Source organism: Terrapene carolina, unplaced genomic scaffold (assembly GCF_002925995.2).
Source record: "Terrapene carolina triunguis isolate 2854851 unplaced genomic scaffold, T_m_triunguis-2.0 Scaffold234, whole genome shotgun sequence".
Classification (NCBI taxonomy): Eukaryota; Metazoa; Chordata; order Testudines; family Emydidae; genus Terrapene; species Terrapene triunguis.
In genome coordinates, this window is record NW_020664585.1 from 11,904,016 (window position 1) to 11,922,876 (window position 18,861).

Below are 18,861 nucleotides of genomic sequence, written 5' to 3' on the forward strand. Positions count from 1 at the left end.
AGGTTTAAAAAACATGCTTAACATTAAGATCAGTAGGCAGGGTCAGGAAGAATCTTTCCAACCCCCCCCCACACACACACAAAGAAGTGCATTATGGAGGTTGTTATTCCTCTGAAGCATCTGGCATTAGTAATTGCTTAAAATGATATACTTTGTCACTTCCAGCATGAAAATTCCTACATCCCTGAAACTGAAGGCAAGATATAGTAAAGGAAGTTACTTTGAAGTTTCTACCAAACAAATTTGACTTATGTATTTTGGGTTGGATTTTTTGTATTGTGAATAGACTATTTCAAAGCTCTCTCTTTTACAGTGTACATTAAAGTCATGGGGACCTCAAGGACTTAGTGGTGAGTTGACTTAACCTGAGGAACTGTTTGAGACACCAGTTCAGAAAATCTTTCCTATTCAGATAAGCACTCAATCATATCCTTAACCATGTTTTAAACAAACCCATCCTTATAGAGGGAAACACTTAAAGGTGTTTAAGAGCTTGCCTAGTGGGTGTCACCCCGGTGTGACTACATGTGAAATACAAATACATAGTCAATATTAATAAATTCAGATACAAAATGATACGTGCATACAAATAGGATAATGATATTCAGCAAATCATAACTTTTCCAATGACACCTTACATGCCCCATCTTGTATAAAATGCATCATAATGATGCCATAATCACATCATAATATCATTATGAAGAATGTGGGGTGCAGTGTCATAAGGTGAACTAAATGAAAGTTGAGCATCTTGACTGGCTGGAGTTTTCTAGAACAAACACTGTATAACTTTATTCGTATACCAGGCAATCAATGTATATGGTGGTTTCCAAAGCACATTCAACAAGTTAAAAGACTCTGCTCTTGCCCCCAAAGAGTTTACAATCTAAACTGACTAGATAATACACACAAATTAACTTAAATGGGAGTGGAGGGGAAGACAGAAGAGGGTTCACGATCATTATATCTCTCCTCCCCCAAAGAGAAGAGGAACACAGCCAGTAAGCCTCTTCCTTAACAAACAAAAGTATCACAGCTATTAAATCCCAAACACGCCCCCACCCTCAACAAAGCAAACAACCCACATTAAATGCTCATGTAAATTAACCCCCCCCATTCCTCCCCCTCAACAATGGTCCCCTTCCCTAACCCCCACATCCCCAACCAAAGCTTGCTGATAATATGAAAAGTTCTATGCTAATAAGTGATATATGTCATCACATCTCTGTAGATGTCCCTCCCCTTCCCGCTCAGTTCCTTCTAATCTCCCTGCTGCTGCTTGAGCCCACTGTGTTTGCTGCAGGGAGGAGGTGCCACCTGCCCCCTCCCCTCCAGTGAGATCTGGAAATCTGTAAGGCTCTTGGGAGGAAGGGGGCAGCATGCCTGAAAACATTTTGATTGGTTGAAATCTTCTGAAACAGCAGCAGTTAGAAATAGAACGGAATGGCTACTGGCTGACTAAAATACAAGAGATACTTCATAATCTAGACAGCATGTCAGAAGTAGTAAGACATTAATAACAGTGACATAATAAATTATTCAGAGTCAGGAAAAACCAAAATAATTTGTATGGAAATTTTTTTTTACTAAATATGAACATGGAGAAACTGTTAAGTCAAGTTCAAATTCTGTTCTTAGTATATGGCACATGTAGAAATACTTTTTGAATTATGTGTTCAGCTACGGTCAAAGACAGATTATTGAAGTCAAAGAGAAAAAGGGAAAATTGGTCTGCATCAAATTTCTTCTCTTGTGTGCATTCTCCTTCGACTTCATCTTCAGCAGCATCATGAAGCATGGAGTCTTTTGACGACCATAGTGATCTCACTGACAATAAAAGTGATACTAATTCCATTTCTTCATCTTCTAAAAAGAACTTTACTACTCCAACTGTTTCAATATCAAATTCCTACTCCTAGAAAGTTTTCGTATGTTCATTATATTGGTATTAGAAGGTTTTTGGATAGACAATCCCACAACCAGAAGAGTGAACTTAATTGTACATTTGCTAGAGGTATTCATGACAGCAATACACCGTTTTATATAGTCTAAAATCCTTACATCTTAGAATTTGTTAAAAAACTGTGCCCAATTTATAAACTACTAAATAGGAAACAGTTTGCAGGAAGTCTTCTGAATGCCAAAATAGATTACGTGAAGAAGAGCTGGTGTTCTTACTGCACAAGATCCTCATGTGTCGCTAGCATCTGCTGAATGGAGCAATACTCAATGAGGGTGCCATCAGCTAATGATAACTCCACAACCAGTGGTTTACTCATTCCATTGCACAACCGAACATCACCACTGAGCAACAACCCAATATTGTGCTGACCATTTAAAAAATATAATCAATTAATTGGGTCCACTGAAGGTTATTTCAGTTGTGACCGACAGTGCAGCTAATATTAAAGCTACTTCAGCTTTGTTGATAAAAGAGTGTCCACACCTTCTGTGTTATGATGTGCTGTGCATACGATGCACTTTTTCCTCTGGTGATGTTGAAGATCTGACAACTTTCTCATCATGTGTCAAAAGTGAAAAGCATTGTCAAGTTTTTTTTAAAAACAAAAAACAAAAACAACCAAGTACCAGCAGCCATTTTTCAGCATCATTTAGTGCAGCACTCAATTTCATCCACACTGAGTGAGCCTGGTCATACTCAATGGGCTTCTTCAATTAAACGTCTAGAAGATTTTCAGATATATAAGAAGGCGCTTTAATCAGCTACTGCTGAAAAAGAGGTGGCTAGGTGCCACCGATGAATAATCTGCACTGATATTCTTGACTACGATGTCTTCTGGATGCAAAACTCAAAATTCATTTTACTGCTTGAACACATAGCTCAGTCCTTTCAGAATATGGAAAATGATAATTCTAAGTTTTTCATACAAAGAATGAGTTCCTGAGCATTAAGTAAAATTTGTGAGAATACTGAACACAGACGACTTAAAAAAGCAAATTCTTTGAACATGATTAAAACATAATCCTGAAAATACATAAGATTTTCTTGCTGAAAAAGTCTCTTGCTCTGTAGTATCTGTTCACAATTTTACTACAACCTTTTTGCTTTAGCACTGAGCAGCGCTTCTTAAAATAAATCAAATACCTAACTACCACATGAGAGCTTCCATTCATCTGTAACAATGCAAAGCTTCTCTCAGTTACATGATCTACCAGAAGAACATGCTAGGTATATGTGTTCGACACCATACGTTAAAGCAAGTCTGATGAGATCATAGCTATGTTTCTACTTTACATTCCTAGAGGGAAGTTGTGCAAGAGACATTTTAGTAGGAAGTCCTGCAATATATTGGCAAATAGTACTTTCAGTGTTGCTATGTGTTTGTTTTTGTATAGTGATTTTAGCCATCATGGTTACACACTATAATTTCTGCAGTATTATTTTTATATAATCCACATTTTCTTTATATCATGATGCCTCAACTTTTCCCTGACAAAGCTGGTTGATATAACAAAAGATAAGGCTTCGTTTATTTCGAATCATAAGGAAACAGGAATAATTTACAGAATATGGTATTAAAAGCTTTTTTAAAAAGTTGATTAATAAATATACAAATCAAGAGTTAAGAGAAAAACCATTACCAAGACACACATTTTAAACTGATAAGTGTTGGAAAAATTATCTGCTCCTTGTTTCATTTTACCTGCTGGAAGAAATCATCCATAAAATAATCTTTTTCAACAACAACAGTTGTCTCTCCATCTTCATCTTTTTTACCCTGTAAAACAAAAAAAGTTATTTAATTTGAGCATGCCTACGAAATGAAGCATAGGGATGTGTTCTGAAGCAGAATTAAGCAACTAATTACTTCTAGTTAAATAGGCATAGCAACAAAGTTATGTCTAAGTACTACTGCTTTACCCTCTTTCCATTTACACTTTCCATTTGAAATCTTCAGCATAGCAGTCAACATTTACGAATGCTCACAAAAAAGGTGTTTTTCCCCCCCCAGGCAAAAATTCAGCAACATAAGCTAATGTTTCCTCTGCCATACTTATGATTCATGAGCAAGTAGAAACAACAGCTTTTGCTGCAACACAGACACATTGGGGAAATAGTTATACATCAAAAGCTCTCTCATAGTTACAATGCAATATATTTTCCCAATTAAACAATTCTTAATGTACAGGTTAAAATCATAATATAAAAATCAAATATTTTATTTTGTAGTAATATTTTTCTTTTTTCCCTTTTCTCAACAGAAAACATTCCAAAAAAGTTAGAAGTCACTGGGAAAATGTTACTATGGCCCAAACCTGCAAACATTTACATACATGCTTAACTTTACTGTTTTCAATGAGACTATTCACAGTAGTAGTTTAGCATATGCATAAATGTTTGCAGGATTTGGGCCAAAGTCTATCATTTGACTTCTTAAAATATTACACCTTAAATATGTATGAGACAGCCAACTGGTGATAGGGAAAAAATGACAACTCCTCAGATATTATATCTGAAAGTTGAAAACACCCAGGAAACGTAGATAGTACAATGGATTAAAACTAAGAGTAATAGGATGAAATCAAGTAAAGTTTAGTAAGGAAAAAATCCTAATGATAATTATAAAACTATGAAAGAGTCTCCCATAGGAATTAGCAAAATCCTGACTGCTTGAGATATTTGTAAACAGACAAAGCAAAGCACTAAAAGATATATCATAAGAATCCACTATGCACTACTGTCAAATTTATTGTCCTATCTAATAGGATTCTTCCATGTTCTTATGTATTTATGTGTAGTATCACCCATTATGTGCTAAGTGCTTTTCAAACACGTAAGAGCAAAGTTTCTGCTAAAAAGAGGCTCGTAATCTAAAAGAAACAAGCAGACACATTGGGGAAAACCACATCTGACCACTACAAAATTTCAAAAGCAAGAGTACGTTTTCCCTTTACACAAAATACCTCAGACCAAAAAGAAAAAGTCTGTAAAATCCACAGTAGGTTATGATTCAGAACCACCACCACCATCAAAACAAAACCACACACCAAAAGTTGCAGTTTCTGTATCATAACCCACATTTTACAAAGATACTAATGGACTGACATAAGCACTGAAGATATTTTTACCTGACAAGGCCATTCACATCAGGTAGGATAACAGCCTACTTCACTAATTTCCAGACATGAGGGGGTGTCAACTATCTCACAAAAGCATGTGCCAAAAATGATGCAACTGCCTTCTCCATAAACTAGTCAACCAAATCTCTGTCCAAGCCAAGAACATCTTAGCCCAGGGGTGGGTAAACTTTTTGGCCTGAGGGCCACATCGGGGTTCCGAAACTGTATGGAGGGCAGGTGTAGTGTATTAAATTTCTCCCTGTAGGAATGTGCTACTAACTGTGTACTACTTACGGCTGCCAGTCCCGGTGCTCTGAGTGGCATGGTAAGGGGGCGGGGGGTTGGATAAGGGACAGGGGATCCCAGGGGGGCAGTCAGGGAACAGGGAACAGGGGCGGCTGGATAGCCGTGGGAGTCCCAGGGGTCCTGTCAGAGGGACAGGGTGTGGATAGGGGTCAGGGCAGCCAGGGGACAGGGAGCAGCTGGATGGGGCGGAGGTTCGGGGGGGGGCAGTCAGGGAATAGGGAACCGGGGTGGTTAGATAGTCATGGGAGTCCCGGGGGGCCTGTCAGGGGGCAGGGGTGTGAATAGGGATTGGGGCACTCGGGGGAGAGGGAGCAGGGGGCGTTATATAGGGGGTGGGGTCCCAGGGAGGCAGTTAGGGGTGGAGGGTCCCGGGAGCGGGTAGTCAGGGGACAAGGAACGGGGGGGTTGGATGTTCTTAGAGGGGCAGTTGGGGGGGGAGAAAGTGGGGGGGGAGTGGATAGGGGGTGGGGCCAGGCTGTTTGGGGAGGCACGGGCCACATGCCCACCTCCGCCTTAGCCAATAGAAGAAAATGGTGTCAGCCTCTGCTTACTACCTTTAGTTCTTGGGTGCTTCATTCAGAACTGACATCCTACAATGATTCGGATGTGTTCGTTGTGCCCATCCAAGGCTGTTAGTGTATTATAAAATTTTCTATAAAAGCAATTTTAACATTACACCACCCTGTCCAATGAGGCCTACACCCACTGATGACAAGATCTACTATATCTTTCCATCACTGCTTTATCACGTATGTTAAATAAGTATCTTATTCAATATAAGGGCTAAAATATTACCGTTAAAGCTGTGTTATTTGTGTTACCAGAAAACTCTATTAACTGGCATTTCTGATATTTCCCAATACAAATCTTCAATCTAGTAATCGGGACTAGTATATTTCTTAGGTTATGCAATTGCACATTCTGCACTCTACTTTTATGCAAAAGAGGCAGAAGACAAGCAAGCTGCTATCAGGGATTTATTCAAAAAAGCAGTTTCCAGGTTGTGTCATAGGGTCATTTCAGATTCAGCCCTATCTCCTACATCTACAATGATAATTGATGTTGATAATGATGACCCTGAGGCACTGCAAGATCCTGAAGTGCCTTCTGAATCATAAAAGAAAGATTAAATTATGTTCAGTATAGTTTTAGTGATGTGTATTTTTAGTGATCTGGATGTACTCCATGCGCTGCCCATAGTAATATGTAGTGTCATAAGATAACCTACTCTATAGAAAACTTTACTTGTATACAGTACACCTAAGTGCTTCAAGAAACCAATCACTCTGCAGTGCAGTACTTCTACTGGATTGGTGATTAGTTGTATACTATTTTATAGTTTATTCATTTTATTGTATTCTAATTCTTTGAAAATTGGTATTCCATTGGTAAGTATAACTGTTAGTTAACCAGAATTTTTGACTAACTGGCACCCCCTGTTCCCCCAACATGCCGGATAACAAATCTTTTACTGTAATCGTGTCACAAATGATAAATGAAAGTTAATATTTGTATTTCTTCTATGGTTCTTTCTCCCCACAAATTCTGAGAAGCTGCCTGAGCCCAATGCCTATGCTAGCATCATAAGCAATCCAATTACCACGTTCAAGGGAAGCTATAACGTCCAAATTAAAATGAGCAGAAACTTACAGTTTTTGTTATCCTCCCTCCACAATGCTTTGAGGCAAGGATTCAACCTGTTAGTATGAAAAACACAGCATATTCTCCTCAAATTTATTGAATATAAAATGAATTTTCTGAACATTTATAAAAGAGCCTGTTTGTTTAGTGTGTGTGTTAAAACTGGATCATCTAAGAAATTTAGGATCTTAATAATGGAATACACAATCTTTAAACTTTCCATTTAGTTAAGACTCATTAAAATCTTGTGCAAAGGCTATAGCTGAAGTTAGGTTGCAATTAAGCTAATTTATTAACAACTGTGTTATAGCTACCAAATTCACGGTCCATTTTGGTCAAATTCAAGGTCAGAGGATTTTTAAAATAGTAAATTTCAAAGTTTGATATTTAAATCTGAAATTTCTCCCTTGCAGCGGGAGAAGGCCTCAGAGAGAGCTGTGTACTGGTGGATACTCTGAGGAGACTAACCCAAGTTATGGATTATATGATAAAGAGCCTTGTAACCCTGATGCTAGTTATGGGTTTTATGGTAAAGAGCCCTGTAACCAATTAAATGCCTAGTACAGGAGTATGGGAGATGGCAGGTAGCAACCCCTCCCCAGCGTTAAAGTTTAATAAAAGTTGCGGCCTAGTGCTTACTTGCATGCATGTGTGTGTTCTCATTTTGCCACTGTGTCCACATCAATTACTCACGTTCACTTTTAATTATCTCTTCTTTAAGAGAGCTGTGCATTAATAAAGCACTCCCGTAAGATTCCAGCTTGACAATAGTGGATAATGATGTCCTCTGTCTATTTATCCTAGATCCACTGCTCCCATTAAAAATACTCGAGGCTTTTGGCCCTTTTTACACTGGGCTAGGACCCGTTTACTGAATCTTTATTTTAGAACCTTAAAAACATCACCACACACATGGTTTAAGGCTGGTTCAGACTAGTGCAAGTTAAGCACTTTGGACAGAGTGAATTGGTTCAAACTACACCTCTACCGCGATAGACTGCTGTCCTCGGGAGCCAAAAAAATCTTACCGCGTTATAGGTGAAACCGCATTATATCAAACTTGCTTTGATCTGCCGGAGTGCGCAACTCTGCCCCCCCGGAGCACTGCTTTACTGCATTATAGCCAAATTCGTCTTATATAGGGTCGCATTATATCGGGGTAGAGGTGTATGTTTAAATAAATTAGCATGAATTGTTTCATACACAGTTTAATTCCAAATATGAACCTTTACCATATAGGAACTGCTTTATCTCAGAGAGATGAATGGCAGGAAAATAAGCACAGAATCACCTGGGAGCTCCTGGAATAACTATAAGCTGGGAAAGGGAGAGGAGAGAGAGAAGAGAGACAAACTAGGTTTCCTCGCTGTCAGTCACAAGGCCACAGTCTCCCATTCTCCCTAACCTTCCGTGGCACCATATGGGCCAGGAGCTACAATACAAAGTTCTATCGTATATGCAATTTTTAAAAAAAACTTTTCGCCCTTTAAAAAGGGAAGCTGCATACAAAAAACCTACATTAGAAAGAATGCTATTTAGGTGGCAAAAATCAAACACTAGAAAGATTTAAAGTGCTAGATTTGTGGTTGCCCATCCAACCTTAATTCAACAACCTTGTGCAATATACAGGCTAGTCATTACATGAACACAAACTATTTTTATCATAACACCCCTGCCTATGTCAGTACATAGGATGAGCACACAAGGGGGCAGAAATGAGGTTGCACAGGCAACCATAAATCTGGCACTTCCTATCTGTCAAGTGCCTGACTTTGCAACCTAAATAAACTTCTGTTAACATATATAACATTTTCTACACGTAATTACTTACACTACTACGTATAATATGTATCTTAATGTAAGACTGTAAAATATACTTTTAATATTTATACTTGATTTCTCAACTCTAAGTTTTCATTATTATTGTTAAAAATTGCAGGCAGAAATTGATATTAAAGCATTTCTTCAACCACCCCACATGAAACACTTCGAGAGGCAGATTGTCCAAATAGCCCTGATCCAGACATCAATCAACATGCACAGACTGGAAATGCCTTAAAATATGTGATGTTAAAGTGTACACAGAGACCTATTTACATTGAAAAATTGCCAAGTCTTTTATTCAAGGGGGGTCCTGGGAGGGGCTGGTCAGGGGACAAGGAGTAGAGGGCGGTTGGCCGGGGGTGGGAGTCCCAGGGGGGCTGTCAGGGAGCGGGGGTGTGGACAGGGGTTGGGGCAGTCAGGGGACAGGGGTTTGGATAGGGGGTGAGGATCCCGGGAGGGGGCGGTCAGGGGACAAGGAGCAGGGGGGGTTGGATGGGTTGGGCGTTCTGAGGGGGGCCAGGCTGTTTGGGGAGGCACAGCCTTCCCTCCTCGGCTCTCCATACAGTTGCGCAACCCCGATGTGGCCCTCGGGCCAAAAAGTTTGGCCACCCCTGCTATAGACAGTTTAATAGGTTTATCTGTATGTTTTGATTTCATCTAATAGTTAACAATGTTTTTAAATACTCATCTCTACAGAATCTCTATTTTTTTAAACAAAGGAGCTAAGTAAACTGAATTCAAAGAAAGCCACCCAACTATTTTCTCTAAGCAAAGATTCCTGTCCGCAAGTCGAATGCTTTTGCATTTTCTTTGTACTGTTGCAATTCTACCAATTACTACAGTATTCCAGGGATTTGTGGTTAATTTCTTCTTCTCCCCCCACCAAATACTTCCACACAGATTTCACAAGTCATTAGTTAAATGTACTTTATGTTAAGCTGCATTGTATTAAGAAACTATCAATATCTTCAGTTCTGTTCACCAAGTTACAATCCTTTTATATTTTAAAAATAAAGCACAATAAAAAAATAGAACTTTATTTCCCAAAGGCATCATAAAAGAAAAAGACACAGGATAAATTTATGCAGATGGCAGGATGCATTTAACATGATGTAAACAAAGCTCAAAGCAGACATGACAGATAATAGGATAGTAAGCTTTACACCAAATTGAGAAAAAATACACTACACATTTAGCTTCCTTAACAAAGAGAAGGTTTATATCTAGACTTTTTAGAATGACTTTTTTAAATAGAAAGAAAAAGGTTTGCTCATTTTATTGAACAGATTTTTAAACGCTCGTTGGATTTTAAACCTTTATAGTGCATGTGTATGCTGAGCTTGTTAATCGAATACAGACTATAAAAATACAAGATTTCTAAAATATATTACTATTCCTTTGGTGGGGCAGGGAGAAGGAATCCAAGACTGAGTTGGAATAGGGTTAAAGATATTTAACACAAAGCTTTGGATTTGAGCTCCAGTGCAGTTCAATTCTTTCCTGGGATGCAAAAGAGATCATTTCCACAGTTTTAACCATCCACAGAGCAGACATTACAACACTGCCAAGAATAATTTGGAAATATCCATACAAGAGAAATAAGAAGAGGGAAGGGATAGCTCAGTGGTTCGAGCATTGGCCTGCTAAACCCAGAGTTGTAAGTTCAGTCCTTGAAGGTGCCACTTAGGGATCTGGGGTTTAAAAAAAGACACTGTCTGGGGATTTGTCCCCCTTTGAGCAGGGGGTTGGACTAGATGACCTCCTGAGGTCCCTTCCAACCCTGATATTCTATGATCTAAGACATAATCCCCCACAAAAACAATAAATGCATCCAGGCCCATTTTCCTCTGAAAGACATGTGTGACTAATGGGTATTCCTCAATACAATGAGGGAAAACTATATACATTCATATCTGAATGTTGCAGTTGCTCTTTTCACATTTGTTCCGCTTTAGGAACTGTTTTAGCTACTGTCCCCATCCTATCCAAAAATTACATAATTTTATTTGTCTAGAGACCAGACTTACATTCATTTGATAAGGTTAACAAGTACTATCTATTTAAAAAACCATGACCCCCATAAATAACTTAATATTATAGTTGACAAAAAATAGAACATTTGCTCTCAGTAATATTTAAAGAACAACCAAAAATTAGAAGTCCCAAATTTAACTAGAGAGAATCTAGGATAGAAGCTTTCCCAAGGAGGTTGAAGTACTTTCACTAAATGTATTAACATAGACTGGATAGAACACCATGACATCTTAAGTCATTTATACAGCATATCAAGCACGCTGGGAGAGGAGGGGCAGTGGCAAAGAGTTTATAAATAAACAAATTATCAATTTAGTGTAAAACAGTCTAACTCCTTGCCCTAATGTTGGAATGCTACGTGACCCCTGAAGGTTCCCCAGGCTTTGGCAGGTTACTGTTTAAAAACTACAGAATATAATCCCATTACACTTCAGTTACAATATTTATTAAATCAAAATGCAATAAAGCTATATTAAAACATAGGTAACAACATTCATATAGCTCACATGATTTCTCCAGGTTGAGATTTAACAAAAACAATCCATCATTTCTGTGCTTGAAAAAAGCAGAAATTCTGCTCTGACAAATTCACTCTGACAAAAAAGCTGCTGTAGTGATGGAAAGTTTTTGCTAATATTAATGAATATCTTCATCTGTGATGCTGCAGTGAAGGAATTTTTGGGGAGATGAGAGGGTGATAAATTTACTGTCCAAAGCAACTGAGGGTCCTGTGGCACCTTTAAGACTAACAGAAGTATTGGGAGCATAAGCTTTCGTGGGTAAGAACCTCACTTCTTCAGATGCAAGTAAAGGACCCTCTGTTGCTTTTTACAGATTCAGACTAACACGGCTACCCCTCTGATACTTCGCTGTCCAAGTTTTCTTTGCACATTAATTTAGCCTACATGATATCATCTAGCATGTGTTCTGTTTTACATGTGTCCCAGAAACCAAAGCTACACATTTTTAAATGAGAACGTTTGGGTTTCGATGGTTTTTGCTCTTCTGACTAAAATAAGTGTTGAAACACTGAAAAATTTTATGCAGTCAATCCACAACAAGCACCTCGGGATTTTAAAATGAATTTTACAGACTGTATTTTAGTTACACTAAGGCAAGTATGAAGTATTTTATTACTACACAGTGTTTACTCTAAAGTCATAAATACACAAGCATCCATACCTGTTTTGTGTGTCTTTGTCTTAAGCATTACTAAATGCTAACTTACAAACTACTTACAAATGGATAGCATTTTTTAAATTAACATCAAAGTTAACTCTGTCCTTAATGAAAACAACGTTGTTGCTTCCCCTCCCATTCCCAGTCAGACTGAACTCTGAATATGCTAAGTATCACAGATCTAATTCAGATTGTTGCTGCTTTCTTATCCCCTCTCCCTTCTAAAAGTGTGCACTATATTAAAATTTGACACTCACCCATATAATGTGTAGGACAGAGGTTTAGAGTTTAAAAAAAAAGGGGGAGAGAGAGAGAGAGACTGGAGGAGAAAGAAAGCTGCCTGAAAAAACAAACAAAAAAAACCCCACTATTCATTAGGACAATAGCAACCCTGACACACAGTCTTTTCTGGTTAAGGATACTGTAATAAGCATTCCAAAAGGCCTCCCACCCCTACAGAGAATAGAGGAAAGAGACTACTCATTCTATTTACAAGCACAATTTCAATACTTGAGTTTTTTCTATTTCATAATATATTATTTTTAAGGCAACTTTGCATAAGTGGACTCCTGTACATACCTGGAGCCCTGATCGATTACAGAGACTCCATTTGATGTGCATTCTCCATTTTCCCCTTTTGAAATATAATCAAAACATTCTTATTTTGTTCAAGCCATATCCTGATGAAATTAAACAAAAGGCATTCTCCCCAAACTCCACCCTCTCTTCTTTTCAGGATAAGAATGAGAGGAAGGAAAAGAATACAGAAACATACTGAACTACCACTTTATAAGTATATACAAAACATACAGTTGACTTAGACATGTTATTTCTTAACCGGATAACTTGAAAAAAGAAACAAAGCCCTCCATTTCACTCTTGCATTTACTATCTCACTGTAGATAATTGTTGTGTGCTTGAATTATTACCCATTTTCTCTGTCACTCAAATATTAACATTTGGGGACGGGGGGGTCTTCATCCCCCCCCACAAAACAGGATTTGAAGTTTGTACGAGGAGCCCCAAAGCTTTCGAAACGTCTCCCCATCTCTCGGGAGTGGATATTCCGCCGCCGCCTCCGCCCAGAGACAGGAGCTGGAAAGGAGCCTGGAGCAGCTCAGAGATCTCACTGCCTCCAGGGACGTGTCTGGGGCGTTGCCTCAGCGATCTTAGCAGAGAGACCCGTGAATGTTCCCATCTCTGACCGTTAGCTGAGGATACAAATAACGAGCCACCAGCCCTCCCCACTGAGCCCCTGCCATCCCACGCTGTCCCTCACTCGCTGCTTTTTGTCCCCTCCAGCACCCCCTCCGCCCGCTCCCCCCCGTCAGCCCCTCCGCCGGCCCGGTCCCCGCTCCCTGAGCCAGCCCCCTCACCGCTAAAAGCTCAGCCAGCCGGTCCCTCATCCCCGCAGCAGCTCAGCGCCTCGCTCACTCTTCACACCGTTACTCGGCCGCCGCCGCCACCTCCCTCCTCGGCGGGGCTCAGCGGACGGGCCGCGCCGCCTCCCCTCACGCCGTCGGCGGCACTAATCCCCCTCCTCCTATGCCCGATGCCAAGGCAACCACCCAAGCCAGAACCCGCTCTGCGCATGCTCCGCGCTGCTCACTCAATCACAGCTGTGGGGGGAAGAGCCAGGACCACCCACTGTGAGGCAGGACATGCCGAGGTGGGGGCGGGGCTATGCAAATATTACCGTCCCAGGGCATAGGGTGACATCAGCAGGTAAAGGGCAGCCTGGTCAAGAAGTGGTTGAAGCAGGACGCCTGGGTTCTAGTCCCAGCTTTGGCACTGGATGTCTTTGGGTTTGAGGTCTGTGTGCGCCACTGAAATCAGTGTGGGTTTTGCCAAGGGGAGCAGAATCAGGGACTTGGAGTGCTTGGGCTAATTACTTCACCTGTTTACACTTCATTTTCTCCATTTATAAACCAAGAAAAGCACCAATAGTCTGACCCTCTCCCACACTGGTAGGCAGCTAGGCTACTGCTTGTAAAAAGATTTCAGATCCCTGCAGGGCAGCAAATGCAAATTAGTATAATTGACTAGTGTATTTTAATTTTAAAAGTTTAAATCTGGCACTCTAAAAATCAAAATAGGGAGGGAGAAAGGCACTAGACAAAAGGGAAGAGGGTGCATAGAAAATCCCTTATGTGTGGCTGAGGGAGGCATGAGAGGCACACAGAGCCCGTGGCAAGGGATGGAGGGATATGAATGGGGGACAATGGTATGGAGGGAGGAGGTGGCATGTAGCAGAGGAAGGCATGGTAGATACAGATCCCCTGGCATGAGGGAGGTTGTGGGGGGAGTTGCAGGGAATCCCTGAAATAAGGGTTGCACCTAGGGCATATGGGGAATGGAGGAATGCAAAAGCCCCTGATGGTTGTGAGGTGCTTGGCCTACTGAAGCTAGGAACTGTGAGATACCCTAGTGATATTTAAGAGGAAGATTGCACTAGTAATACATTACTATGCAAACTGTACAGTGTGGTCACTCAGGAATTCACAATAACTTCCAGGAAGACATTGATATTAGAGATAAAGAAGATCTGTTTCAGCTACATTAGTAGTATCAAAACTGACTATAGTTGAATAGTTGTGAGTTCCTGCAGTAAACTGCACAGCAGCCAATATGGAACTGGGGCCTATCCTAATTACACCCCTCCACATTTAGTGGGTTGAGTATGGTTGAGTTTATGGCATTAGCTGGGATTGCTAAAACAGAATGAATTAGACAAAATATATTTTGTTTGTTTACAATGTGCAGTTAACAGCACCTTGTGTATAGTCAGATCCATGGTTTAGTTCATGGCAAAATTCCACCACTGCTCTGGAGGGAGCTCGCTGATCCTATGGTCTACAAGGCTCTGCTTTGCAAATAAAAGAGACAGGATTCAGAGTGGTAGCCTTGTTAGTCTGTATCAGCAAAAACAACGAGAAGTCCTTGTGGCACCTTAGAGACTAACAAATTTATTTGGGGATAAACTTTTGTGGGCTAGAGCCCACTTCATCAGATGCATGAAGTGAAAAATACAGGAGCAGGTATAAATACATGAAAGGGTGGGGGTTGCTTTACCAAGTGGGAGGTCAGTCTAACGAGATAAATCAATTAACAGCAGGATACCAAGGGAGGAAAAATAACTTTTGAAGTGGAGCTGGGGCAACGGGGGGAAGCTGCCGGTGGGTGCACAGCACCCACCAATTTTTCCCCGTGGGTGCTCCAGCCCCGGAGCACCCATGGAGTCAGCACCTATGCTCTGATGCCTCGTGTCCTGGGTGCTGACAGATGTGAACAGCAACAGACACAGCTGTTCTGTCTGTATGCCATTACTGCCAGTTAAATAAAATGTGTCAAATGAATGCAGTCTAATCCCTCCCACCCCCAGCATTGATTAAGCCTTTAGCTTCAGTTTTGCAACATCTAACTTGTAGGCGCCTTGCTTCCCGATGGACTGCACGGTGATGAATTAGGTATCAGCCTCTTTATACAATGAAAGGGGAGTGAGGTGACTAAGAATGGAGTTCATAAAACAAAGCAAGTTTAGCTAGCAGGAAATCCTGAGGAGAGGGGTATCTAAACTCTAGACAGGTAGGTGGTGCATTCCTCCACTTGAGATTCACATGAGTGAACCCTCTCCTAGATTTAGATGCCTAAGCCACCTCAGCCCTTCCTCACAAAATTTCTGCTTGTTCAGTGATTATTGCACTCACCCAGGATGTGGGCTCAAATCCCCGCTACCTAATTCATTGGGCCAGAAAAAGTCAGAATTACTCCATGGCTTAGTGATTAGGGTACTCATGGGAGACCCAGATTCCAGGCCCAGCTCCAATGAATATTTTTAAGTATCTTACACAAAATGGAACAGCTGCAACAGGAGAGAATGCAAATAATCCAACCCATCTTCCTTTAAAGCCTAGTAGTTAGGGTATCCTGATGGGAAAATTGGGTTCAAGTCCCTGCTCCAAATCAGAAAGAGTGGGGATTCAAAGCTGAGTCTCCCATATCACAGGTGAGTGCTCTACCATTAGGTTAGAGTGTGTAAGGGAGGGCATGGCAGCATATTTTGGGTGGTGCCTGATCTAGTAGGTGGCATCTGGACACCCATATTGGATCAAGCTGCACAGGTGAGATAGGTGAGAGAACACCTAGGTTAAGGACCTTGCTATGTCTTAGGGTATGTCTACACTTACCTTGGATCGACGCTGCAGTGATCAAGCCACTGGGGGTTGATTTAGTGGGTCTAGTGAAGACCTGCTAAATCGACCACAGATCGCTCTCCCATTGACTCCGGTACTCCACCGAAACAAGAAGCTTAAGGTAAGTCGATGGGAGAGTTTTTCCCGTCAACTGCAATAAGTCGACCTAAGCTACGTAGCTGGAGTTGCGTAACTTAGGTCAACTTAACCCTGTAGTGTAGACCTGCCCCTGGGCACTGATTTGCTCAGCAGTGTAATGGTTTAGGCAACTTTGCACATCTCCACCAAATGAATTTAGGCACCTTTCTTATTGGCAGAAACTTAGCTGCTCTGGGAATTTAGGTGCCTCCAAGGGTTAAGCAGCAGCTGAGTGTGGGGAATTTTGAGGATATACATTTTGGGATTTAAATCTCTTTGTGGATCTAGTGTGGGGGCAGATTATCCTACAACTGCCTCCAGCAGGGTTCTCATTCAAGCCTCTGAACCATCTAGAATTGGCCATCGTCAGAGACAGAATACTGGCCTAGAGAGACTGAAGCAGTATGGCCAGGAGCGCCGCCAGCTTTTCTGCAGCCCTAGGTGGCGGAAGGTCCCGCCCCGAAATGCCGCCCCCCACAGAGGCAGTGGAAGGTCCCACTGCCGAAATACCGCCGCGGTCGCCGCCCCCCAAATTGTAGTGCCCTAGGCAACCGCCTAGGTCGCCTAATGGGTTGCGCTGGCCCTGAGTATGGCACTCTCTATGTTCCTATTCATAGACAAATGGTCTTCCTTTTCCAAATCCACACTACTGCATTCCCCCCAAAGGCTATATCCAAGCGTAGAGATTCCCAGCTCTCCCAACTTGAAGTAGTGTGGTAACAATAGCACAGTGTAGCTGGGGTAGCACAGGAGGCATCTTGGGCTAGCTGCCCTGTGTATGTATCCCTCTGGACTCCCTGCATATGCACCAGGCTGGCTAGCCCAACCTGCGACTCTGGCTACACTGCTAATGTTAGCACATGACCTCGAGTAGAGCTAGTGCAGGTATGTCTATGCAAGCTGGGAATCAGACACCCCAGCTCCAAGTGCAGATATAGCCTTAAGGAAGACTTCTGTGCTCTCTAACTCTCTGTATGTATGACTTCACAAAATGTAATATCAATATTTTAATACACCCAAAATTCTCTTTCTCTCTCTCTCTATATATAATCCTAAATCTACACACCTTCTGTTAACTAAAATCCTGAAATGTATTCATGGTATTTCTAAAGCATTTCAGATCACTGAATTAGCTTAGAACATCATTCAATGACTCTGTTTGAAGTAAAACAACGTTTACTAATTACTCTGGACCAGTATTTAGCAACTCATAAAATCTGCATTTAACCACCATACAAATAAAGGTACAGACTGAAATGTTTTCTGGCCATGTCTGTATTCTTGTTAAAAGCTGATATAACGCTCATGCAATTTATTGTTATGGACTTCTGTTATTAAATACTTAGCTCCTATAGGCATAGTTAGTTTTAAGGAAGAAAGATGTGACTCAAATGATCATTTAGTACAGGGGAGGAGTGCTTTATAAAGAACTCTGCTGTACTGAAAGAATTTATGGTGAAAAAAGCTATGTATACTGGATGTGATTAAAAAAACCTCTAAAACCAATTCCTTCTTGACCTCTTGAAGCAACGAGAAAAACTACTGTAGGGGGAAAAGCTCTGTAAGTCTTAACCAAAGGAAAACATCAGTAACACTTTGCATTTACAACAAGGAGTCCTTGTGGCACCTTAGAGACTAAGGGCATGGCTACACTTGCAGATGTAGAGCGCTTTAAACCAGCCTTCGTAGAGCGCGGTAGGGAAAGCACTGCAATCTGTCCACACTGACAGCTGCAAGCGCACTGGCGTGGCCACATTAGCAGCTCTTGCAACAGCCACAGAGAGCAGTGCATTGTGGTAGCTATCCCAGCATGCAAGTGGCTGCAACATGCTTTTCAAATGAGGGGGGTGGGGTGGAGTGTGACAGGGAGTGTGTTGTGTGTATGTGGGGGGAGAGAGAGTGGGTTTTTGGGGGGCTGAGAGCATGTTAGCATGCTATCTTGTAAGTTCAGACAGCAACAGACTCCCCTCCCCCCAGCATTGCACAGTAATGGTTGCTTTGTCTCAGAGCAGATAAGCAGGCCGGCTGTCAGAAACGGAGCTTTCAAAGGGCATATCGGCATACCTGCAGTGATTCCAAAACAATGACAGGAGTGGCCACTTGATTTAAGGAGATTATGGGATGTTTCCAGAGGCTGATCAGAGTGCAGTAATGCAACACCTCGTTCACACTGACGCCCAGGCATTTCAGCCAATGCGCACCAAGTGTTAAATCTTCTCACCGAGGTGGAATACCAGGAGTGCTCTAGCCCTGGACTCAGAGCACTCTACGTGCCTTGCCAGTGTGGAAGGGTAGTGAGCTAGGGCGCCCGGGGCTGCTTTAATGCCAAAGCCAAAGCCTAACAAATTTATTGGGGCATAAGCTTTCATGGGCAAGAACCCACTTCATATGATGCATGGAGTGGAAAATACAGGAGCAGGTATAAATACATGTGGAAGATGTGATTTGTCTTACTAAGTGTGAG

General features: G+C 41.4%; 1 protein-coding gene across 5 annotated transcripts in view; it reads right to left on the reverse strand.

Annotated features, from left to right (window-relative positions):
* STX2 (syntaxin 2) overlaps positions 1-13,584 on the reverse strand; it is a 37,729-nt gene extending 24,145 nt beyond the window's left edge. For 2 of the 5 annotated variants that reach the window (XM_024205766.3, XM_024205767.3), the window contains exons 1-2: positions 13,443-13,583; positions 3,666-3,740 (exon numbers count right to left, since the gene is read on the reverse strand). In XM_024205766.3, the coding sequence (XP_024061534.2) occupies positions 3,666-3,740; positions 13,443-13,472 (105 nt within the window). In that variant the 5' untranslated portion in view covers positions 13,473-13,583. Of the gene's footprint in view, positions 1-3,665; positions 3,741-7,038; positions 7,086-13,442 lie in introns of all 5 variants that reach the window. The other 3 variants (XM_024205765.3, XM_024205764.3, XM_024205769.3) reach the window with 2 other exon arrangements.
* Positions 13,585-18,861: the final 5,277 nt, after the last annotated feature.